The 19420-nt window shown below is 45.0% G+C and overlaps 1 protein-coding gene across 3 annotated transcripts in view; it reads right to left on the minus strand.

The window, feature by feature from the left end:
• SCMH1 (Scm polycomb group protein homolog 1) overlaps positions 1–19420 on the minus strand; it is a 434218-nt gene that overhangs the window by 20771 nt on the left and 394027 nt on the right. For 2 of the 3 annotated variants that reach the window (XM_077295619.1, XM_077295618.1), the window contains exon 8: positions 9835–9961. In XM_077295619.1, coding sequence (XP_077151734.1) covers positions 9835–9961 — 127 coding nt within the window. Of the gene's footprint in view, positions 1–6730; positions 6818–9834; positions 9962–19420 lie in introns of all 3 variants that reach the window. The other variant, XM_077295617.1, reaches the window with a different exon arrangement.

Below are 19420 nucleotides of genomic sequence, written 5' to 3' on the forward strand. Positions count from 1 at the left end.
TGAGTGCCACTCTTTTTCTACTTGCTACATGGACTGCATTATTGTCTTTTTCATGAGTGGGCACTCAGTAGTCTGATTTGGAAAGCCAATATAGCGGATTGGATTTGTACAATTAATCCAGCATATGTGCTGCAGTGGTGCGGATTATTTTGTCATGCTTGTGTATATATGTGTGTTCATGAATGAATGTATGTATGTATGTATGTATGTATGTATGTATGTATGTATGTATGTATGCACGTATGTATGTATATATTGTGAGATGGCGCTCCCTGAGTTATGTTGGGGGACACTCACTTGGCAACCGGATTAAAGCAGACAGGCACGGTTTCTCACATAAACAGTCTATTCCAGTTTATTTAGACTCATAAACTGCATAACGTAAAGTCCATTACATCACATTTTATACAACTACAACTCACAGTCACTTAACACGCCGGACTTCTCACTTCGTCCAGTTACCATGGGTGACTGCACAGTTCATAAACGTCCATGGAACATCATAGGCACTAACAATCTGTTCCACTGGCAGATACTTGCCTGCTCGTAACCCCCTTTATCTGGAGTTACCTTACAGGAGCTCCTGCTCCACACGCTGACTCCTGTCAGTCCTCTCTCCTGGGGAAAGCTGCCTTACTGAGATCACCATCCTTGTGACCAGGGCATTCCCGACAGTCCAGACCCGCAGAAGGAACAGTAGCTTCCCCAACACGGTGCCGTCACAGACTCTGCACATACAGCCTCTCCAAGTGCTATTCAGGAAGTCCACTCCTTGGACCTTCCAACACACAGGCCTTCAGGTCCATGGCCTCACCATGTGCTTTCCAGGAATCCGATCCTACTCCCAGGATCTTCCAACACAGGCCATCCAGGACCTTACCCTCTAACTATTCAGGTCCATACACTCTCAACATGTGCCCCAAATCATGGTCACATTATGTACCTGCAACCACCCCCATAGGTGGGAGGTGTGTGTGGTTACTCAGTCCCGCCCAGCTCTCCAACTAACCCTGTAAGCCCCCATTATAACTAAACAAACACTTGTGAAACTATAAGACCCAGAACAACAACATTTTGGGCTTACAGCGCAGAGGACAACCTCTGTCTCTGCGACACATACCAGCCATTCACAATGACGCCAGTCACTGTCTCACAATATGTGTGTGTATATATGTGAACATATTTGCTTTTGGTTCAAGTATGATACTGTAATTGAAAAAAATAGGAAAATCAGCCAGGCTCTTTAAAGAGTTGTGCATGCTTGGCCTCTGCTCTCCATTATCTATAGAGCGGTTGAGCATTGCGCTCGGCTATTTCTATCAGTTCCATAGACTGAATAGAGCAGAAGGCAAGCAAGCGCCCCTCCAATCCATTCACGGCTGAGCTGCAGTCAGTCCCCCAAAAGTCAGTAGGTTATACCTTATCATCGGGATAACTTGATATATTTGGGGAATAACCCTTTATCAGATACCAGATGGTATAGATACCAGACATACAATGTAATATATACATGGTTGGGCTTAGCGTAACCGAATCCTTATGGAGATAGTTATCTCCATCTCAGTAAAAGGTGTGGGGAAGACAAAATAGAAGTTTTGCTATGGTGCCCTGTGAATTCTATGTACACCGTTGCTTGTGTAAGAGTATGTTTCCACGTTCAGGATTGCACCAGGATTTGACGCAGGTAAAATCTGCACCAAATCTGCACCTGAGGTCACTGGCAGGTCACCTGCGTTTTTCATGCGCTTTTTGACGCGTTTTTCATGCGGATTTGTGTGTGTTTTTGTAGGCTCAATAAAGATATACAAAAAAAAAGAATTGTGATGTCATTTCTTGTCCAACCTCTTCATTTACATACTCCATTGAAGAATATACACACACAGCTAGATAGATAGATATGTTAGATGGATACAATAGATAGATAGACAGATACGATACATATCTATCTATCGTATCTATTTATCATATCTATCTATGGATCTACAGTCATGGCCAAAAGTATTCACACCCCTGCAATTCTGTCAGATAATACACAGTTTCTTCCTGAAAATGATTGCAAACACAAATTCTTTGGTATTATTATCTTCATTTAATTTGTCTTAAATGAAAAATACACAAAAAGAATTGTTCTAAAGCCAAATTGGATATAATTCCACACCAAACATAAAAAAGGTGGAAGACAAAAGTATTGGCACTGTTCGAAAAATCATGTGATGCTTCTCTAATTTGTGTAATTAACAGCACCTGTAAATTACCTGTGGCACCTAACAGGTGTTGGCAATAACTAAATCACACTTGCAGCCAGTTGACATGGATTAAAGTTGACTCAACCTCTGTCCTGTGTCCTTGTGTGTACCACATTGAGCATGGAGAAAAGAAAGAAGACCAAAGAACTGTCTGAGGACTTGAGAAACCAAATTGTGAGGAAGCATGAGCAATCTCAAGGCTACAAGTCCATCTCCAAAGACCTGAATGTTCCTGTGTCTACTGTGCGCAGTGTCATCAAGAAGTTTAAAGCCCATGGCACTGTGGCTAACCTCTCTAGATGTGGACGGAAAAGAAAAATTGACAAGAGATTTCAACGCAAGATTGTGCGGATGTTGGATAAAGAACCTTGACTAACATCCAAACAAGTTCAAGCAGTCCGAGGGTACAACAGTGTCAACCCTTATTATCCGTCGGCGTCTGAATGAAAAGGGACTGTATGGTAGGAGACCCAGGAAGACCCCACTTCTTACCCCGAGACACAATAAAGCCAGGCTGGAGTTTGCCAAAACTTACCTGAAAAAGCCTAAAACATTTTGGAAGAATGTTCTCTGGTCAGATGAGACAAAAGTAGAGCTTTTTGGGCAAAGGCATCAACATAGAGTTTACAGGAGAACAAAAGAGGCATTCAAAGAAAAGTACACGGTCCCTACAGTCAAACATGGCTGAGGTTCCCTGATGTTTTGGGGTTGCTTTGCTGCCTCTGGCACTGGACTGCTTGATCGTGTGCATGGCATTATGAAGTCTGAAGACTACCAACAAATTTTGCAGCATAATGTAGGGCCCAGTGTGAGAAAGCTGGGTCTCCCTCAGAGGTCATGGGTCTTCCAGCAGGACAATGACCCAAAACACACTTCAAAAAGCACTAGAAAATGGTTTGAGAGAAAGCACTGGAGACTTCTAAGGTGGCCAGCAATGAGTCCAGACCTGAAACCCATAGAACACCTGTGGAGAGATCTAAAAATGGCAGTTTGGAGAAGGCACCCTTCAAATATCAGGGACCTGGAGCAGTTTGCCAAAGAAGAATGGTCTAAAATTCCAGCAGAGCATTGTAAGAAACTCATTGATGGTTACCGGAAGCGGTTGGTCGCAGTTATTTTGGCTAAAGGTTCTGCAATCAAGTATTAGGCTGAGGGTGCCAATACTTTTGTCTGGCCCATTTTTGGAGTTTTGTGTGAAATGATCAATGTTTTGCTTTTTGCTTCATTCTCTTTTGTGGTTTTTCATTTAAGACAAATTAAATGAAGATAATACCAAAGAATTTGTGTTTGCAATCATTTTCAGGAAGAAACTGAGTATTATCTGACAGAATTGCTGGGGTGTGAATACTTTTGGCCATGACTGTATCTATCGTATTTATCTATGGTATCTATCTATCTATCTATCTATCTATCTATCTATCTATCTATCTATCTATCTATCTATCTATCTATCTATTATCTAACGGTATATCTATCTATAAATATATCTATCTATAGATATATCGATAGATGGATATATTGATAGATAATAGATAGATAATAGATAGATACGATAGATATCTATCATATCTATCGTATCCATCTATTGTATCTATCATATCTATCTATTGTATCCATCTATCGTATCTATCGATATATCGATCTATAAATAGATCTATATATAGATATATCGATAGATATATCGATAATCGATAAATAGATAGATACGATAGATAATAGATAAACAGATGATTGATAGATACGATAGATGGATATGATAGATAGATACGATAGATGGATCACACAAGCGAGAAACTCGGACGAGTCTCACATCTTAATACCTGGCACAGCCGCCAGCAATCGGGAGCGGAGCGTGCAGCTGCATGTATTTCTATGCAGGTGCACGCTCCACTCCCGAGTGCTGGCGCCAGTGTCTGGTATTAAGATGTGAGACTCGTCCGAGTATCTCGCATGTGTGATCCTGGCCTTAAATAAAGACACACACATGAAATCTGCATTAGGCCGGGGTCATACTCGTGAGAAACTCAAACAAGTCTCTCGCTTCAATACCCAGCACTGCCACCGGTGCTCGGGAGCGGGGCGTGCGGCTGCCTGTATTTCTATGCAGCTGAACGCTCCGGAGCCGGGTATTGACGCTGGCCTTAAACGCAATGTTCTGCGCCAGAGAGGGACAGGAAGGGGTTAATACCCATGGAGCTTCCCAGGCTATGAATATCAGCCCGCAGCTGTCTGCGTAGCCTTTACTGGCTATAAAAATAGAGACACCCCCCCAAAAAATGACATGGGGTCCCCCTATATTTTATAGCCAGAAAGGCTACGCAGACAGCTGCGGGCTGATATTCATAGCCTAGAGAGGGGCCATGGATATTGTCTCCCCCCCCCTCCCCCCCGGCTACAAATACCAGCCCGCAGCCGCCCCAGAAATGGCACATTTGTAAGATGCGCCAAGTCCGGCACTTAGCCCCTCGCATCCCGCTCCCCTGTAGAGGTGGGATATGGGGTAATAAGGGATTTATGTCACCTAGCTAATATAAGGTGACAATAAGCCCGGTTAATAATGGAGAGGCGTCAATAAGACGCCTATCCATTACTAATCCTATTGTAGTGAAAGTTAAAAAAAAAAAAAAAACACAGCCAGAAAAAAGTATTTTATTATTCTTTATTTTACCATACTTGAGCACCTGAAAAAAAAAAGTAAAAATAATAAACCAACCGTATACTTCCTTTCCGCCGTAGTCCAATTAATAACGAATGTCCCACGACGATCTCCCCTATAGAACAGTGACATTGGGTGATGTCACGGCTCTATGGACCATCAGTAACACACTGACAGGAGACAATGGCTCCTGCAGTGCATCACTGAGGTTACCTTAGTTCAGAGTCTCACTTTATGGCAAAGCTGCGTGGGAATTTTCCCACACAGCAGTGCCACAAGTGAGACTAGGGACTATTTTCTCTCAGGGGCGGAGGAATACATTGTGGGGAATACATTGTGGAAGGATACCTTCCATCATTGTATTCCTGGAGCCCCTGGAGAGCGGTCACATCAACTGATGTGGCTGCTCTCCACGGGAGATCGTCGTGGGACACTCGTTTTAATTGGATGTCTGCGGCTAAGGGGGTATATTGTTTGTTTATTATTCGTTACAGGTGACAATGGCTTTGGTGATCATGGTGATGGTGAGTATGTACTCTGTTTAATGTACTGTATGTCTATATGTATGTATTGTATGTACTATATGTATGCTATGAATGTTGCATGTTCTGTATGTATGTACAGAATGTTGCATGTTGTATGTTGCATGTGGTATGTCGCACGTCACATGCAGCATGTCACATGACACGTGACACGTTGCATGTCGTATGTCACACCTCACATGTCGCACGTCACATGTTGTATGTTGCATGTCGCATGTATGTCGTCTGTCGTACGGTGTATGTTGTATGTGCACACAGTCTAGACGAGTCCGACTCTGCTACATCTGGATGCCTGACATCCAGATATAGCAGAGCCTGTAGTTGATCGCCGGAGATAACTCTCCAGCGATCACCTACACTACAGCGTTCTCACAATCAGCTAATCAGCTGTTTGTGAGAACCAGAATAGTGACCGGAGATAACTCCCGGTCACGTGCACGGCAGTTCTCGCGATAAGATAAGTTATCGCGAGAACTGCAGTGGACGAGGGACTTCCGGCGGCTGGACAGGTGAGCCGGCAGACATGTGTAGTAAGCTGCGTTTATGCAGTTTCTACGCATGTTACTAATCATTAGATGTGGTTTTACCGCATCTAATGATAGTCTATAATAAATTTACAGAGCGGCGACGGACCTTCGCCGCATTGTAAACAGACATGCTGCATTCTGAAAAGACGCGCCGCATGTCCGTTTACGCGGGTCTGCCGCCTGCGTGTTTTACCGCATAGTGGAGACGGGATTTCATGAAATCCCCTCCACTATGCTGTAACATCTAGACGCTGTGGCTCTACGCAGCGTCAAACACGCAGCGTTTCCTGAAAGTGGAAACATACCCTAACACTCCAGGTAACCGGTTGTTACAGTGGCATTGCTTTCCTCACGGGGAGAGTGATTTCATGCTTGGAATCGAGGAAAGATCCCTTTAACAGGTATTCAGCATATACAACAACGTTCCAACAGGGGGGAGAAGGAACATGTCCAGCCTGGGTGGACATGCAGCGCCGGCGGCAGATGCAGCCGCAATCCCCATGATACCGCCAGACCAAGCAACAGTCGCAGCCCCAATAATGCTGCCAGACCCAGCGTTGACCGCAGTCCCTGTAAACTGGCCGGACCCAGCCACAGCTATAGCCCCCATAATGCTGTTATCCATGCCTAATAAGTCGGGAGCAGCCTGGTTGCCACAATATTCGGGGGGAGTCCCACACGCTGAGTGACTTTAAAGAAAGACTCTGCAGACCTACGTCTCCAGGTCCAGGAACTGACCAAAAGTGTGGCTGCACTAACCAAAATCGTGCAGTCCATGCAAGTGTCCCCAAAAGAGAAGATCCAGCTGGCCTCCAGTCCAGGAGGATACAGGCCTGAGGACCTGCCCTGGAACAAGAAGTAAAAGTGTTATTAATGTAATGTTGTGCACTTGAAAAATGTTTACACTTGTGTTATGTAACATTCAAGAAAGAAATCTCCCAAAAAGGGAAGCAAAGTTATTTTCTGCACTTTATATATATTGTTAATGCAACGTTAAAGACATTGCCTCCCATAAAGGGAAGAAAAAGTTATTTTACCAGATAAAACGCATTTCAAAAATATTTGTACGTCTTTAACCAATTTATTGTTGTTTTTGTTTTCCCAGTCCGGAGTACTGGATTTAATGGGGAAGTGTAACACCCCAGGTAACCGGTTGTTACAGTGGCATTGCTTTCCTCATGGGGAGAGTGATGTCATGCTTGGAAGTGAGGAAGAATCCCTTTAACAGGTATTCAGCACATACAACACCGTTCTGACTCCAGGGCAGAAGGGGGAGCTCTACACCTGACTTCAGGGGAGCTGCTCTCTCTGGTAGGGAGGAGGAGTCAGTTGCTAGGCAGTTGCTAGGCATTTGGAGAGAGGAGAGCGAGGAGAGAGGAAGGAAAGCTGGGGCTATCCACACGAGTGATTCTGCAGCTCCTGGGAAGAAAAAAGAGAGCAGAGCAACTCGTAAGGAGACTGAAAGGAGGAAGGAGCAAAGGCGAAGTGAAGAGTTGGAGAGAAGTTGTGACTCCTCCAAGCTGAGCGCATATACCGGTGGCCGGAGGACCGCGGTTGTGGGGGTGACTTCATGCCCCATGGCGGGGGCCGGCGGACAGCTGGATTTCGGGTTAACTGTCCACCATTGACACCTGGGGACACAGTGACATAGAGCCCGGGTTGTGATAGAGATCCTGTAAAAAGGCTCGAGTTGCCTGTCGTACGGGTTGGTGTCCTACCTAGGGGGGACAGAGAGAAGAGAAGGTAAGGACCTTGTGTGAGGCCTGGGGCAGCAGGGGACTGCAACAATGCGGCACTAGAGGGAAGGCTTCCAACTCCACCTTGTTCGGGGGATTCCTGAGACGCTTCCAGGCCGGCCGGACCATGCAAGTACCTGTGGTCCGGTGCCCTGGACTGTGGCTGCCTGAATCATACAGTGAAGAGGTAAAGAGACTGCAACCCTGTGTCCTCCGTTTCTTTCTACACCACCTACCACCTGTCCCTACTACATCAGGAGCACTGGGGACCCAGCTTCACCTGTGGGAAGCCGTGCCATCCCTGCTGCCATGACGTCACCCCAGTGGGCCCCTTTGGGTGGCGTTAGTCGCCCCTCACCAAATACCACAGGTGGCGTCACGAACTTTTGTTTCACACACCCCTTTAAAGACTGTCCCCTTTAACATGGGTGCCCAGGGCCACGGACCGGGTCACTGCCGCAGTGACACGTCCCTTTAACCCTTTACGTATCGGACCTGGTACCGAGTACCCCACGGCCCTGGGGTGCGTTCCACTTGCAGGGCGGTGATAATGAGGGCAATCTGGCATCTTGCTGAGAGCCCAAGGCTCCAGGAGACCCATGGCCAGATTGTTCCCTTCATAATCGGCATGCTTTGTAGGAAGGGGGGCCCAGACATATTTCTAGCACAGGGGCCCCAAGCTGTCAGTGTCCGCCCCTGAGACAGTTAATATATATATATATATATATATATATATATATATATATATATATATATATGCACTGTACATAATATTTGCACTTCCAAGTGTATTTTGTTCTGTAATAGGCCCACTAACAGTCATTGCTCACAAAGATGAACTCTGGAGGCTGTGGATTTTTTTTTATGACATGAATGGAGCCCATTGTCTAAATAGATCCCACGTTGCATTCCCTCATATTTAGGAAAAGGTAACAGTCAACATTGTTTAAGATGGTGGCTGCTATGTGGGTTACCATACTACTCCAAGATGATGGCTACTATGTGAGTTAACATGTTTCTCCTAGATGATGGCTGCTATGTGGATTAACATGTTTCTCCCTGATGATGGCTGCTATGCAAGTTAAAATGCTTTATGTGAATTACCATGCTTTTCCTAAATGATGTTTGCTATGTGGATTACCTTGTTTCTTCTAGATGATAGCTGCTATGTGGATTACCATGTGTTAGCACTAGTGATGAGCGAATATACTCTTTGCCCGGGTTTTCCCGGGCACGGTCGGGTGGTCTCCGAGTATTTGTTAGTGCTCGAAGATTTAGTTTTCCTCACCTCAGCTGAATGATTTACATCTGTTAGCCAGCATGAATACATGTGGGGATTCCCTAGCAACCAGGCAACCCCCACATGTACTCAGGCTGGCTAGTAGCTGTAAATCATTCAGCTGCGGTGATGAAAACTAAATCTCTGAGCAGTCATCAATACTCGGAGACCACCCGAGCGTGCTCGGGAAAACCCGAGCAACGAGTATATTCGCTCATCACTAATTAGCACCACGCCGGAGTCCTGCTCTGACAGGCAGGGTCTCTGGGGTGTCACTTCACTCACCCATGCTGCGGTCAGTTCTTCTCTTCCCCATGCTCTGCACGCTTCCAGCCGGTCCTCTAGCCATGTCCTTAGGGCACACGTGCGTGCACTACCACCCTCTTAAAGGGTCAGCGCGTGCACTTGCCATTTCCTCCCCAGCCAATAGCTGTGGGACATTATGTATATATTACTTCCTCCCCACTTGGGAGGTGCCTGAGCAACCTTCCTGTTTTGCAGTCTAAGTTGTGTAAGGTTGCATACCAGTCCCTGCTGCACTCTGGTGCAAATCCTGCCTGCAACCTATTGACACACTCTAGGTATTATATGTGTAAAACATATGACTCATTTGATGCCCATTCAGGAGTTCTTTACCCTCATACTAACTGTCAGATATATGGCTTTGCCAAATTTCAATAGGACTATGAAATTCCAGGTGTCTCTAAAACAAGATAAAGAAATTAGTTGTGGCCAATGATCTAATAAGGGTCTTCTGCAGTTACTGCAGTGAGAATTTGGTGCTCTTGTATAAAAAAGAATAGGACGTGGTGAAAAGATATACAGTAAGTTGGGTTCAGTGTAATTACCTGTGGGTGCCTGCATGGCAGCACATGGAATGGTTGCAGCATCTTGCGGTACAGTGCTTGTATCTGGTTCTGGGGTACTGTTTGTAGGTGAAGTGGGGACATGGTTCAACAAAAGGCGGGGTTTTCTCTGTAAAAAAAAAAAAAAAAGGGAATAAAATAAAATCAATAAAATAGTTTTGGTGTAATTGTACATGACAAAATCATAGATGAATAGCTAAGTATTTGCAGAAGAACACTATTTTACATTCAGATGATGTTAAACTATTTAAAGGGAATCTATAACCAGGTTTTTGCTACCTCATCTGAGAGTAGCATGATGTAGGGGCAGAGACCCTGATTTTGGAGATGTATCATTTAATGTGTTGCTAGCTTCGGTTTTTATAAAATCACTGTTTTATATGCTGCAGATCTACCAGTTCTCTGAATGCTAAACTCTGTATAACCCCGCCCACACCACTGATTGGCAGCTTTCCGCCTATGCACACAGAAAGTTGTCAATCAGTTGTAGGGTGGGATTATATGAGCTCATGAATACAGAGTACTAGGCAGAGACTTTGAAGACCTAGGCCGGAAAGTGAATGAAATGGGAGCGCAGGTCGTCTTCTCATCCATCCTCCCAGTGGATGGACATCGACCAAGGAGTTTGAACAGGATTCTACAGGTGAACAACTGGCTCCGTCGATGGTGCCATGAGCAACGTTTTGGGTTTCTTAATCATGGAGTGAATTACCTGTATAGTGGACTCCTTGCTAGAGATGGGTTGCATCTTACAAAAACATAAACACCACATATTTGGTAGATGCCTTGCTGCACTCATCATGAGAACTTTAAACTGGAGCAATATGGTATGGGAAATATATGATCAGGAAGAAATCTGCAGCTAATTAATTCTTTTGAGAACTCTGCTGTTAGAAGTGGAAAGGAAAAACAGAAACATCAAACCGTGAATGAAAATAGTGGAGCAAGAGAAACAGACTACAAACTAAAATGTGTCAAATGCACAGAGCATGGCAAACAAGGAGAATTGGAGCTGCTAACACAGGAAGACAGATATGCTGTCATAGGCATCACTGAAACTTGGTGGGATGATACACATGCTTGGAATACAAACCTTGAAGGCTACAACTTATTTATTAGAAACAGGATTACAAGAAGAGAGGAGGTGTTGCATTGTATGCTAGGAAAACGTTTATCTCCACAGAGATCCAAGCCTCAGAAAACGGTAGCTCTGTAGAAACTGTTTGGGTAAGAATTCAAGGAAACAGAAAGGAGTCTATTGTAGGTGTTTACTATAGGCCACCTGGACAGACTGAAGACATCTATAAACTCTTTTTACATCAGATGTCTCTGTTCTCAGAATTGTACAGCATAGAGATCATGGGAGATTTTAACTATCCAGATATTTGTTGGAAATCTCTCTCAGGCAAAAGTACTGGGTCTAGAAAATTCTTATCTTCTCTAGCTGACAACTTTATCTTTCAAAAGGTAAAAAAGAGAACAAGAGGATCTGCAATCTTGGACCTAATTCTTACCAACAGGGAGGAAATGGTTGAGGAAGTAAAGGTGGCTGGGAATTTACGAGGCAGCGATCATGATCATACTATCCTCGAATCTTGTATTACTAGAGGAAGAAGAACAGCGAGGAGTCAGACTTTAAAGGGAGAGCAAAATCAGTAAAAAAGGATTGGGGGGCATGTCAAAAGCAAAACAAAAGTCAAAGATGCTACAGGATTTTTACAGGATGAAAAGGGTGAAGCGGTCAAAAATTATGTTGAGAAGGCCGAAATTTTAAATTCCTATTTTGCATCCGTGTTCTCTAAGAAAGCAATTGTAACATCAACTGATCTTCACGGTGCCATTGAAGAAATAAAAAAATTTACACTATCCATAAACAGAAAGATGGTAAGGGAACACCTAGCTAATGTATATGAATTTAAGTCTCCTGGTCCAGATGAATAATATCCTAGGATACTGAAAGAGTTAGCAGAGGAAATTTCAGAAACACTAGCCAGAATATTTGAAAAATCCTGGAAAACCAGGGAAGTAGCAGAAGATTGGAGAAGGGTAAATGCTGTCCCTATCCTCAAAAAAGGAAAGAAGACGGAGCCAGGAAATTACAGGCCAGTGAGCCTTACTTCTATTCCAGGAAAGATATTCAAACAAATTATTAAACAGTAAACAACATGTAGATAAGTACCTAATAAGGACACAGTACCATAATTAAACAGAGCCAGCATGGGTTTGTAGCAAACAAGTCAAGCCAGCTTAATCTAATTTCCTTCTAACGGAATCACTGACTGGATGGATCATGTTGTGGATTCTGTTTTTGGGCTCCCTCTAGTGGTTACGGCTGGTACTGGGTGACTTTGGTGGGTTGCGGCCTCTGGTTTCCACCTGTCCATCAGAGGCTGGGTGTTTCCTATTTAACCTGGCTTTCCTGTCATTCCCTTGCCGGCTATCAATGTACTCAGATGTGCTCAGTTTGGTTCCTGACTACCTGCTCCCAGATCTTTCAGGATAAGCTAAGTTTTGTTTTTCAGTTGTTTGGTTTTTTGTCCAGCTTGCTAATTATGACTCTATGCTAGCTGGTAGCTCTAGTGGGCTGAGGTTCTCCCCATGTGCCATGAGTTGGCACATGGGTTCTTGTAATCTTAGGATGGTTTTTGATTAGGGTTTTTTGCTGACCGCTCAGACCCCTTTTGTATCATTCTGCTTTCTAGTTATAGCGGGCCTCAATTTGCTAAATCTATTTTCATCTCTATGTGCGTGCCTTCCTCTCATTTCACCGTCAATACATGTGGGGGGCAACTATACCTTTTGGGGTTCATTCCTCTGGAGGCAAGCTAGGTCTTTATTTCCTCTGCAGTGCTAGTTAGCTCTTAGGCTGGCGCGTGGCGTCTAGAATCAACGTAGGCACGCTCCCTGGCTATTTCTAGTTGTGTTTGTCAGGAGTAGGGCAGCGGTCAGCCCAGGTTCCATCACCCTAGAGCTCGTCCATTATTTATGTTATTTTGCTTGTCCAGTACTATCCCCAGCCATTGGGATCCATGACAGTATAGCCGGCCCACAAAGTGTTAATTGTTTGGGCTGAAGCAGGAGAAAAAGAAGTGTTTAAGGGAATTTTTTTTTTTTTTTTTTCCCCTCAGAGTTTTGCTGCCTAGCCCTTAATTGCTGTCTAGCTGCTTCTTACCTCCTCTTAACCCTTGAATGGCTCTGACCTTAGCTGTTTAACATGGATATCCAGAGTTTGGCTTCCAGCCTGAGTAATCTTGTTGCAAAAGTTCAAAACATACAGGATTTTGTTGTTCACACTCCCATGTCTGAACCTAGAATTCCTATTCCAGAGTTTTTTTCTGGAGATAGATCTACCTTCCTGAATTTCAGGAACAATTGTAAATTGTTTCTTTCTTTGAAATCTCGCTCCTCTGGAGACCCTGCTCAGCAGGTTAAGATTGTAATATCTTTCCTGCGGGGCGACCCTCAGAATTGGGCATTTGCATTGGCACCAGGGGATCCTGCATTGCTCAGTGTGGATGCGTTTTTTCTGGCACTGGGATTGCTCTATGAGGAACCTAACCTGGAGATTCAGGCTGAAAAGGCTTTATTAGCCCTCTCTCAGGGGCATGATGAAGCGGAAGTATATTGTCAAAAATTTCGGAAAAGGTCGGTGCTTACTCAGTGGAATGAGTGCGCCCTGGCTGCAAACTTCAGAGATGGTCTTTCTGAGGCCATTAAGGATATTATGGTGGGGTTCCCTGCGCCTACAGGTCTGAATGAGTCTATGGCTATGGCCATTCAGATTGATCGGCGTTTACGGGAGCGCAAACCTGTGCACCAGTTGGCGGTGTCTTCTGAACAGGCACCTGAGACTATGCAATGTGATAGAATTCAGTCCAGAAGTGAACGGCAAAATTATAGGCGGAAAAATGGATTGTGTTTTTATTGTGGTGATTCAGCTCATGTTATATCAGCATGCTCTAAACGCACAAAAAAGGTTGATAAATCTTTTGCCATTAGTACTCTGCAGTCTAAGTTCATTTTGTCTGTAACTCTATTTGTTCACTGTCTTCCATTTCCGTCGATGCCTATGTGGATTCGGGCGCTGCCCTGAGTCTTATGGATTGGTCATTTGCCAAACGCTGCGGTTTTAGTCTGGAGCCTCTGGAAGTTCCTATTCCTTTGAAGGGAATTGACTCTACACCATTGGCTATGAATAAACCGCAGTACTGGACACAAGTGACCATGCGCATGACTCCCGTTCATCGGGAGGTGATTCGCTTCCTTGTGCTGTATAATTTACATGATGTACTAGTGCTTGGTCTGCCATGGTTACAAACTCATAATCCTGTCCTGGATTGGAAAACAATGTCTGTGTTAAGCTGGGGATGTCAGGGGGTTCATGATGATGCACCTCTGATTTCAATAGCTTCATCTACTCCTTCTGAGGTCCCTGCGTTTTTGTCTGACTATCGGGATGTTTTTGAGGAGCCTAAGCTCAATTCACTCCCTCCTCATAGGGATTGTGACTGTGCTATAGAATTAATTCCTGGCAGTAAGTTCCCTAAGGGTCGTTTATTTAATCTGTCAGTGCCAGAGCATACTGCTATGCGGAATTATATTAAGGAGTCCTTGGAAAAGGGACATATTCGTCCATCTTCGTCCCCTCTGGGAGCAGGTTTTTTTTTCGTGGCAAAAAAAGATGGTTCCCTGAGGCCTTGTATAGATTATCGCCTTCTGAATAAGATTACAGTCAAATATCAGTATCCATTGCCATTATTGACTGATTTGTTTGCTCGCATTAAGGGGGCTAGGTGGTTCACTAAGATAGATCTTCGCGGTGCGTATAATCTTGTGCGGATAAAACAGGGTGATGAGTGGAAAACCGCATTTAATACGCCTGAGGGCCATTTTGAGTATTTGGTAATGCCTTTTGGACTTTCTAATGCTCCTTCAGTCTTTCAGTCCTTTATGCACAATATTTTCCGTGAATATCTGGATAAGTTTATGATTGTGTATTTGGATGATATTTTGGTGTTTTCTGATGACTGGGAGTCTCATGTCCTACAGGTCAGGAAGGTGTTTCAAGTCCTGCGGGCCAATTCTCTGTTTGTGAAGGGCTCAAAATGTCTCTTCGGAGTCCAGAAAATTTCTTTTTTGGGGTACATTTTTTTTCCTTCTACTATTGAGATGGATCCCGTCAAGGTTCAGGCGATTTGTGACTGGACACAACCTACATCTGTTAAGAGTCTTCAGAAGTTCTTGGGTTTTGCTAATTTTTATCGTCGGTTCATTACTAATTTTTCCAGTGTTGTTAAACCTTTGGCTGATTTGACTAAAAAGGGTGGTGATGTTGCGAATTGGTCTCCTACGGCTGTGGAGGCCTTTCAGGAACTTAAGCGCCGGTTTTCTTCTGCTCCTGTATTATGTCAACCTGATGTTTCACTTCCTTTTCAGGTTGAGGTTGATGCTTCTGAGATTGGAGCGGGGGCGGTTTTGTCACAGAGAAGTTCCAATGGCTCGGTGATGAAGCCATGTGCGTTCTTTTCTAGAAAATTCTCGCCCGCCGAGCGCAATTATGATGTGGGTAATCGGGAGCTTTTGGCCATGAAGTGGGCATTTGAGGAGTGGCGTCATTGGCTTGAGGGTGCTAGACATCGTGTGGTGGTCTTGACTGATCACAAAAATCTGATTTACCTTGAGTCTGCCAGGCGTCTGAATCCTAGACAGGCTCGTTGGTCGTTGTTTTTTTCTCGTTTCAATTTTGTGGTTTCATACCTGCCAGGTTCAAAGAATGTGAAGGCAGATGCTCTTTCCAGGAGTTTTGTGCCTGACTCTCCTGGAGACTCTGGGCCTACTGGTATCCTTAGGGATGGGGTAATATTGTCCGCCGTCTCCCCAGACTTGCGACGTGCATTGCAGGAGTTTCAGGCGGATAAACCTGATCGTTGTCCACCAGAAAGACTGTTTGTCCCGGATGATTGGACCAGTAGAGTCATCTCCGAGGTCCATTCTTCTGTGTTGGCTGGTCATCCGGGAATATTTGGTACTAGAGACTTGGTGGCCAGGTCTTTTTGGTAGCCTTCTTTGTCAAGGGATGTGCGCACCTTTGTGCAGTCTTGTGAAGTGTGTGCTCGGGCTAAGCCTTGCTGTTCTCGGGCCAGTGGGTTGTTGTTATCCTTGCCTATCCCGAAGAGGCCTTGGACGCACATTTCCATGGATTTTATTTCAGATCTCCCTGTCTCACAGAAAATGTCCGTTATCTGGGTTGTGTGTGACCGCTTTTCTAAGATGGTTCATTTGGTACCCTTGCCTAAGTTGCCTTCCTCCTCTGAGTTGGTTCCTTTATTTTTTCAGAACGTGGTTCGTTTGCATGGGATTCCGGAGAATATCGTTTCTGACAGGGGATCCCAGTTTGTGTCTAGATTTTGGCGGACGTTTTGTGCTAAGATGGGCATTGATTTGTCTTTCTCGTCTGCATTCCATCCTCAGACGAATGGCCAGACGGAGCGAACTAATCAGATCAGGTGGTGGACAATTTGAAGTTGTCTCAGGAGAAGACTCAGCAGTTTGCTAATCGCCGTCGCCGCGTGGGTCCCAGACTTCTTGTTGGGGACTTGGTGTGGTTGTCTTCTCGTTTTGTCCCTATGAAGGTCTCTTCTCCTAAGTTCAAGCCTCGGTTCATCGGTCCTTATAAGATCTTGGAGATTCTTAACCCTGTGTCTTTTCGTTTGGATCTCCCAGCATCGTTTGCTATTCATAATGTGTTCCATCGGTCGTTATTGCGGAGGCATGAGGTGCCCGTTGTTCCTTCGGTTGAGCCTCCTGCTCCGGTGCTGGTGGAGGGAGAATTGGAGTATGTTGTTGAGAAGATCTTGGATTCTCGTGTTTCCAGACGTAAACTCCAGTATTTGGTTAAGTGGAAGGGTTATGGTCAGGAGGATAATTCCTGGGTGGTCGCCTTTGATGTTCATGCGACTGATTTGGTCCGCGCCTTCCATAGAGCTCATCCTGATCGCCCTGGGGGTTCTTGTGAGGGTTCGGTGACCCCTCCTCAAGGGGGGGTACTGTTGTGGATTCTGTTTTTGGGCTCCCTCTAGTGGTTACGGCTGGTACTGGGTGACTTTGGTGGGTTGCGGCCTCTGGTTTCCACCTGTCCATCAGAGGCTGGGTGTTTCCTATTTAACCTGGCTTTCCTGTCATTCCCTTGCCGGCTATCAATGTACTCAGATGTGCTCAGTTTGGTTCCTGACTACCTGCTCCCAGATCTTTCAGGATAAGCTAAGTTTTGTTTTTCAGTTGTTTGTTTTTTTGTCCAGCTTGCTAATTATGACTCTATGCTAGCTGGTAGCTCTAGTGGGCTGAGGTTCTCCCCATGTGCCATGAGTTGGCACATGGGTTCTTGTAATCTCAGGATGGTTTTTGATTAGGGTTTTTTGCTGACCGCTCAGACCCCTTTTGTATCATTCTGCTTTCTAGTTATAGCGGGCCTCAATTTGCTAAATCTATTTTCATCTCTATGTGCGTGCCTTCCTCTCATTTCACCGTCAATACATGTGGGGGGCAACTATACCTTTTGGGGTTCATTCCTCTGGAGGCAAGCTAGGTCTTTATTTCCTCTGCAGTGCTAGTTAGCTCTTAGGCTGGCGCGTGGCGTCTAGAATCAACGTAGGCACGCTCCCTGGCTATTTCTAGTTGTGTTTGTCAGGAGTAGGGCAGCGGTCAGCCCAGGTTCCATCACCCTAGAGCTCGTCCGTTATTTATGTTATTTTGCTTGTCCAGTACTATCCCCAGCCATTGGGATCCATGACAGGATCAGTAATATGCGGTAGAGTATATATCGACTTCAGCAAAGCATTCGATAAAGTATCTCATACTATCCTTATTGAAAAATGACATGGGATTGACAAGGCTACAGTTAAGTGGATTCATACCTGGCTCAGTCATCGTACTCAAAGAGTGGTAATAAATGGTTGCACATCCAATTGGAAGAGTGTTTTAAGTGGGGTACCACAAGGCTCTGTCCTGGTCCCAGTGTTGTTCAACATTTTTAGAAATGATCTAAACAAGGGAACTGAGGGTAAACTAACCAAATTTGCAGACGATGCAAAGCTAGAAGGGATAGCTAACACTAGAGAAAACAGAGGATTTAGAAGGATCTAGATAAGCTTGAACAATGGGCAGCGACTAATGGAATGGTATATAACAAGGGGAAATGCAAGATTCTACATCTGGGCAAGAAAAACAAAAATGACATCTATAGAATGGGAGGAATAGAACTAAGCATCAGCACGTATAAAAAAAAAAAAAGACTTGGGTATACTAATAGATCACAGACTGCACATGAGTCAACAGTGTGATGCAGCAGCAAAAGGCAAACACAGTTCTAGGATGTATTAAAGGGAATCTGTCACCCCAAAATTGGCCTATAAGCTAAGGCCACCAGCATCAGGGGCTTATCTACAGCATTCTGTAATGCTGTAGATAAGCCCCCGATGTATCCTGAAAGATAAGAAAAACAGGTTATATCATACTCACCCAGGGCCGGTCCCGTCCAATGGGCGTCGTGGTCCGGGTCCAGCGCCTCCCATCTTCATACAATGACGTCCTCTTCTTTTATTCCTGCCGCGGCTCCTGCGCAGGCATACTTTGTCTGCCCTATTGAGGGCAGAGCAAAGTACTGCAGTGTGCAGGCGCCGGGAAAGGTCAGATAGGCCCGGCGCCTGCGCACTGCAGTACTTTGCTCTGCCCTCAACAGGGCAGACTGTTATGACCCCAGTGGACAGGGTCTCAGAGGAACGTGTAAGTCTGCAAGATACTAAAATCCAGCTCATAGGGCTGTGGTAACTGGGTTGACCAAATAGCTACTCCTAACGCCAACACTAGAAGTAGCCGGGGATCATGCCTACGGTGATCGCTAGATGACTCGCGCCAGCCGGAGAATCTAACTACCCCTAGGAGAAGAAAACAAAGACCTCTCTTGCCTCCAGAGAAAGGGACCCCAAAGCAAGATACAAGCCCCCCACAAATAATAACGGTGAGGTAAGAGGAAATGACAAACACAGAAATGAACCAGGTTCAGCAAAGAGAGGCCAGCTTACTAATAGCAGAATAAGCAAGATAACTTATCTGGTCAACAAAAACCCTATAAAAATCCACGCTGGAGATTCAAGAACCCCCGAACCGTCTAACGGTCTGGGGGGAGAACACCAGCCCCCTAGAGCTTCCAGCAAAGGTCAGGATACAGATAGGAACAAGCTGGACAAAAATACCAAACAAAACAAAAGCAAAAAGCAAAGAAGCAGACTTAGCTTGAAAAACAGGAACCAGGATCAGAGGACAAGAGCACAACAGATTAGCTCTGATTTCAACGATGCCAGGCATTGAACTGAAGGTCCAGGGAGCTTATATAGCAACGCCCCTGAACTAACGGCCCAGGTGAGGATATAGGAAAAGACAGACGCTCCAGAGTCAAATCACTAGTGACCACTAGAGGGAGCAAAAAGCAAAATCACAACAGTACCCCCCCCTTAGTGAGGGGTCACCGAACCCTCACCACGACCACCAGGGCGATCAGGATGAGCGGCGT

This window comes from Ranitomeya variabilis, chromosome 3 (assembly GCF_051348905.1).
Source record: "Ranitomeya variabilis isolate aRanVar5 chromosome 3, aRanVar5.hap1, whole genome shotgun sequence".
Lineage (NCBI taxonomy): Eukaryota > Metazoa > Chordata > Amphibia > Anura > Dendrobatidae > Ranitomeya > Ranitomeya variabilis.